The sequence below is a fragment of the Aulonocara sp. 'chitande type north' Nkhata Bay genome, linkage group LG3 (genome assembly GCF_057382095.1).
Source record: "Aulonocara sp. 'chitande type north' Nkhata Bay isolate Kocher_YH1m ecotype deep benthic linkage group LG3, A_spYH_male_GT1.1, whole genome shotgun sequence".
Classification (NCBI taxonomy): domain Eukaryota; kingdom Metazoa; phylum Chordata; class Actinopteri; order Cichliformes; family Cichlidae; genus Aulonocara; species Aulonocara sp. 'chitande type north' Nkhata Bay.
Window position 1 is genome coordinate 3,833,950 of NC_141346.1, and position 5,600 is coordinate 3,839,549.

General features: G+C 47.1%; 1 protein-coding gene across 1 annotated transcript; it reads left to right on the plus strand.

Annotated features, from left to right (window-relative positions):
• The first annotated feature begins 2,101 nt into the window (after positions 1–2,101).
• LOC147333559 (E3 ubiquitin-protein ligase TRIM21-like) lies at positions 2,102–4,770 on the plus strand. The gene has a single exon (XM_086286368.1). It carries the CDS (start codon positions 2,934–2,936, stop codon positions 4,632–4,634), a length of 1,701 nt encoding a protein of 566 aa, XP_086142494.1. The 5' UTR covers positions 2,102–2,933; the 3' UTR covers positions 4,635–4,770.
• The last annotated feature ends 830 nt before the right edge of the window (positions 4,771–5,600 follow it).

Genomic DNA, 5,600 nt, shown 5'->3' on the forward strand with positions numbered 1-5,600 from the left:
GCTTCTAACAGCTTGGACGAGTTTACGGACACTGTCACCTCCTACATCCACTTCTGTGAGGACAGCATTGTGCCATCACGCACCAGGGTGAGTTGTAACAATGACAAACCCTGGTTTACTCCTAAACTCAAAAAGCTGTGGCTGGAAAAGAGAAAGGCGTTCAGAAGCGGAGACAGGGACTGCTACAGAGAGGCCAAGTACAGGTTCACTAAAGAAGTGGACATTGCTAAACATCAGCACTCTGAGAAGATGCAGCAGCAGATCTCAGAGAATGACTCGGCCTCTGTGTGGAAAGGTTTTAGGAATATCACAAACTACAAGCCTAAAACCCCCCACTCCACTGATGACTTGCACTTGGCCAACACCCTTAACGACTTCTACTGCCGTTTTGACGAGCCATCAGGCAGCCTTCACACCTCCAACGACCCCAACAATAGAGGCACTTTGGACACTCATTCCCCCACCTCTCCCCCCTCCATAGAGCCATCACCACCTTCAAACACTTCACCTACAACACCCCCCTCCTCACCCCACACAAAAGAGGATTTCACACCACCTCCTCCCACCACAACTCTTCATATTCATGAAGCAGATGTGAGGAAGCAGTTTAGGAGTCTGAATGCTCGGAAAGCTCCCGGCCCAGACTTCGTGTCTCCTGCCACCCTCAGACACTGTGCAAACGAGCTGGCCCCAGTGTTTTCTGGCATTTTCAACTCCTCACTGCAGGCATGTCATGTGCCTGCCTGCTTCAAGTCCTCTACCATAATCCCTATCCCCAAGAAACCTAGGATCACTGGACTAAATGACTACAGACCCGTGGCTCTGACATCTGTGGTCATGAAGTCATTTGAGCGCCTGGTTCTCTCCTATCTCAAGACCCTCACGGCCCCCCTCCTGGACCCCCTGCAGTTTGCATATAGAGCCAACAGGTCTGTAGACGACGCCATCAACATGGCCCTACACTTCATCCTGCAGCATCTGGACTCCCCAGGAACCTACGCCAGGATCCTGTTTGTGGACTTCAGCTCTGCCTTCAACACCATCCTTCCAGACCATCTCCGAGGCAAGCTTTCCCAGATGAATGTGCCTGATCCCATCTGCCGGTGGATCACTGACTTCCTGACGGACAGGAAGCAGCATGTGAGGCTGGGAAAGAATGTCTCGGACTCCCGGACCATCAGCACCGGCTCCCCTCAGGGCTGTGTTCTTTCTCCTCTGCTCTTCTCCCTGTACACCAACCAGTCTGTCAAGCTAATCAAGTTCGCAGATGACACCACCGTTATTGGGCTCATCTCGGACGGGGATGAGTCTTCCTACAGGAGGGAGGTTGAACGTCTGGTGACCTGGTGCAGCCACAACAACCTGGTGCTGAATTCCCAGAAGACAGTGGAGATTATTGTGGACTTCAGGAAGCACACAGCCCCACTCCCCCCCATCATCCTGACTGACACCCCCATCACCTCTGTGGACTCATTCCGCTTCCTGGGTACCACCATCACCCAGGACCTGAAGTGGGAGCCCACCATCACCTCCGTCATCAAGAAAGCCCAGCAGAGGATGTACTTCCTGAGGCAGCTGAAGAAATTCAACCTGCCAACACGGACGATGATGCAATTCTACACTGCAATCATCGAGTCCATCCTCACCTCCTCCATCACCGTGTGGTACGCTGGAGCCACTATCAGGGACAAACAGAGACTGCAGCGTGTTGTGCGCTCTGCTGAGAAGGTGATTGGCTGCAGACTCCCATCTCTGCAGGACCTGTACACCTCCAGGACACTGGGGCGTGCAGCTCGGATCTCAGCTGACCCTTCTCACCCTGGACACAGTCTGTTTGACCTGCTCCCCTCAGGCAGGAGGCTCCGGTCCATTCGCACCAGAACCTCTCGCCATAAGAACAGTTTCTTCCCCTCTGCTGTTGGACACATGAACAATAACCATATGACTGTTCCCACCACTAACACATGACCCTACGCTGTGTCACTGCATCATTTCATGTTTGGCACTGATCACCACCTGCACTCATGTATATATCTTTCTACGCAGCACTTTTAATTCTTATTCTTACTTTTATTTATTTATTTATTTTTTTCATGTCTATTTAAGTGCTATTTATGACACTATGTTTGCACTGAAGCACCGCAGCAATTTCCTAATGTTGTAAACCTCAACATCTGGCAATAAACCCCATTCTGATTCTGATTCTGATTCTGAATGATGTATCCCAGCGAGTTACTGGAAAAGTTCATCTTCTTCCACATCCTGAGTTTGTGAGGATGTTCCAGTATCTGTGAGAGAAAACAGGACAGTTTTTACTGACGCACAAATGGACCAAATATACAGACACCTCTGAATAAACATGTTCTCATCAATGCCATTAAAATACTGGATCAACAGTTAATAACACATTTCTGAGGTTTGTGATTCATCGTCCTCCTCACTGTCAGCTCTACTGGAACAGTCACTGTTTAATATTAATGGCTCGTTGATCTGGACGTACAATAAGAAGTATTCAGTCACCAACAAGGTCGAAGTTTACTTCACAGTGATTGATGGAAAATATCCAACAAACTGATTTATTCAAGTATACAAATGATCTGGATGAATCTTGGACCTTCTGTAAAACAGAGAAACAATTTCACATCTTTGTAACGACTGTATTTATCTTCATCCCCAAACGTTGATCCTGTCCATCTGGACGCTGCACTGTACAGCAGACACTACGATGTTAGGTTTGTGTTTGGATGAACCAGTTTGTGTCTGAGTGTGTTGCTGGGTCTCCACCAGTTACTCTGAGAACTGAAGAAGCTTCTCTGATGAAACGTCTTCAAGAAACTCAAAGAAGTCCAGACGCTTTTCTCTCCAAGCTCCTCAGACTACTGACGCTTGTTTCTCTCTTTGTAAAATGAAATTTAAAGTGAATTTTGAATCAAATGTTTCTCTTCTTTCTCCCTCAGAGTGCAGACATGTCTGCTGCCAGCAATCTGCGATCTGAAGATCAGTTTCTGTGCTCCATCTGTCTGGATGTGTTCACTGATCCAGTCTCTACACCATGTGGACACAACTTCTGCAAAACCTGCATCAGTCAGCACTGGGACATGAATCAGAGCTGTCAGTGTCCCATGTGTAAAGAGACTTTCTACACTCGACCTCAGCTGAGGGTCAACACCTTCATCTCTGAGATGGTTGCTCAGTTCAGACGTGAAGCTCAGCAGAAAGCCAGCAGCAGCAGCTCAGAGCAACAAGCTGCCAAACCAGGAGAAGTTCCCTGTGACGTCTGCACTGGAACCAGACTGAAGGCCCTGAAGTCCTGCCTGGTGTGTCAGACCTCCTACTGCCAGACTCACCTGGAGCCTCATCTGACAGTGAAACGTCTGAATAGACATCAGCTGGTTGATGCTGTGGAGAACCTGGAAGGCAGGATGTGCACGAAGCACGATAACCTTCTGCAGCTGTTCTGTAAGACCGACCAGACATGTGTCTGCGTGTTCTGCCCTGTTTTAGACCACAAGAACCACGAGTTTGTTCCTCTGAGAGAAGAATATGAAGGAAAGAAGGCAGAGCTGGAGAAGACAGAGGCTGAGATTCAGCAGATGATCCAGAAGAGACGACTGAAGATTCAGGAGATCACAGAGTCGGTGAAGATGAGTAAAGATGCTGCAGACAGACAGAAAGCAGAAGGTGTTCAGGTCCTCACGGCTCTGATGGAGTCTGTTGAGAGACGCCTGAAGGAGCTCATGAAGGAGATCGAAGACAAACAGGAAGCTACAGAGAAACAGGCTCAAGGTCTCATCAAAGATCTGGAACAGGAAATCTCTGAGCTGATGGAGAGAAGCTCTGAGGTGGAGCAGCTCTCACGCTCTGAAGACCACCTCCACCTCCTCCAAAGCTTCTCCTCCCTGAAAGCTCCACCCAGCAAGGACTGGACAGAGGTCAGAGTTCATCCACCATCATATGAGGGGACTGTGGGGAGAGCTGTGGCTCAGCTGGAGGAGACAGTCTGGAAACCCATGAAGAAGAAGCTGTTAGAGGCTGAGCTGCAGAGGGTGCAGCAGCATGAGGTGGATGTGACTCTGGATCCTGATACAGCTCATCCTAATCTCATCCTGTCTGATGATGGAAAACAAGTGTATGATACTGATGTGGAGAAGAAACTTCCAGAAAACTCAGAGAGATTTTCTTACTGTGTTAATGTTTTAGGAGAGAAGAGTTTCTCTTCAGGCAGATTTTACTTTGAGGTTCAGGTTAAAGGAAAGACTGAGTGGGAATTAGGAATGGCCACAGAGTCGATCAACAGGAAGGGACGAATCACACTGAGACCTCAGGATGGTTTCTGGACTGTAGTGCTGAGAAATGGAAATGAGTACAAAGCTGCTGCTGACCCTTCAGTCCCCCTCTGTCTCCATCCTGGTCCTGAGAAGGTGGGGGTGTTTGTGGATTATGAGGAGGGTCTGGTCTCCTTTTATGATGTAGGTGCTGCAGCTCTGATCTACTCCTTTACTGGCTGCGCCTTCACTCACAAACTCCACCCATTCTTCTGTCCCAGTTTGAATGATGGAGGTAAAAACGCTGCACCTCTGATCATCTGTCCTGTCAATCAAACTGATCAACGACTGATTTTATTGGATGAATGATTGATTTTTCTTGAAGGGAACAAATGAACATATTGAGTGTAAATCCTCTACAGTCTCCATGTTTCTATAGAATCTGATCATCAGGACTCTGATTCACACTTTGATTCTCATGGAGTTTGATTTGAACAGAAGAAAAGTTGAATCAGGAAATGTTCCCACTGATGGAGACTCGAGCTGAAGAGCAAATATCAGAGAACAAATGTCCAAAAGCTTCATTTCCAATAAAGTTTGTTCAATGCTTTGAGTGAATCCAGACTCATGTGTGGCTGTTATACGGAGCATCAGAGTCCAGCTGAGTTATGTTGGATACAAACTGCTTATTTTGGCTCTGTGAGGAGTTTTGTTCACTGAAAACTGATGAGACGGATAATATTCAAAGAACTCTGTAGAGATTCATGCATCCATGTTCTCCACCTGCAGGTGTGGAGGAGAAAGGTGGAGCACAGACTGCTGCATCCTTCCAGTCACATCATTTTGATGATTATATTTGCATGTTGTGATGATTTGGGTTAAAGACAAACAGAGTTGAACGGCTGCAGTCACAGCATGAAGACGATGCTGAAGCTGAGCTGTCAGTGAACATGTTTCACTGTGATTTGATTTGAAGAATAGAAAGTGTGTGTGGCTGCTGACAGCTGCAGTCTCTGCTAGTCTGCATAACACACACACAACTTTCCCCCTGAGGCAACGATGCAGCAACAACACAACAGCTGCAGACACACACACGATTGTGCGCTCCCTTTCAGTCTGAACTCTCAAACACACAAACAAACTCTATCAATGTCGTACTGTTAAAGAACTCCTCCTTCTTCAGTAACAATGATTTGAGGTCTCTACCAGTGTCTCTTGTTTTGACCTTTGACCTCTTTATTCCTTATAACCAAAAAAACCCTTTTATCTGATATTTTCACCTTATTGATTGATTATATATATCTATTATATTTTCTCACCTTATTTTGACCTTTG

What these genes read in the sequence shown, in the direction of transcription:
- LOC147333559 (XM_086286368.1), top strand. Translation starts at nt 2,934, where the DNA reads ATGTTTCTCTTCTTTCTCCCTCAGAGTGCAGACATGTCTGCTGCCAGC.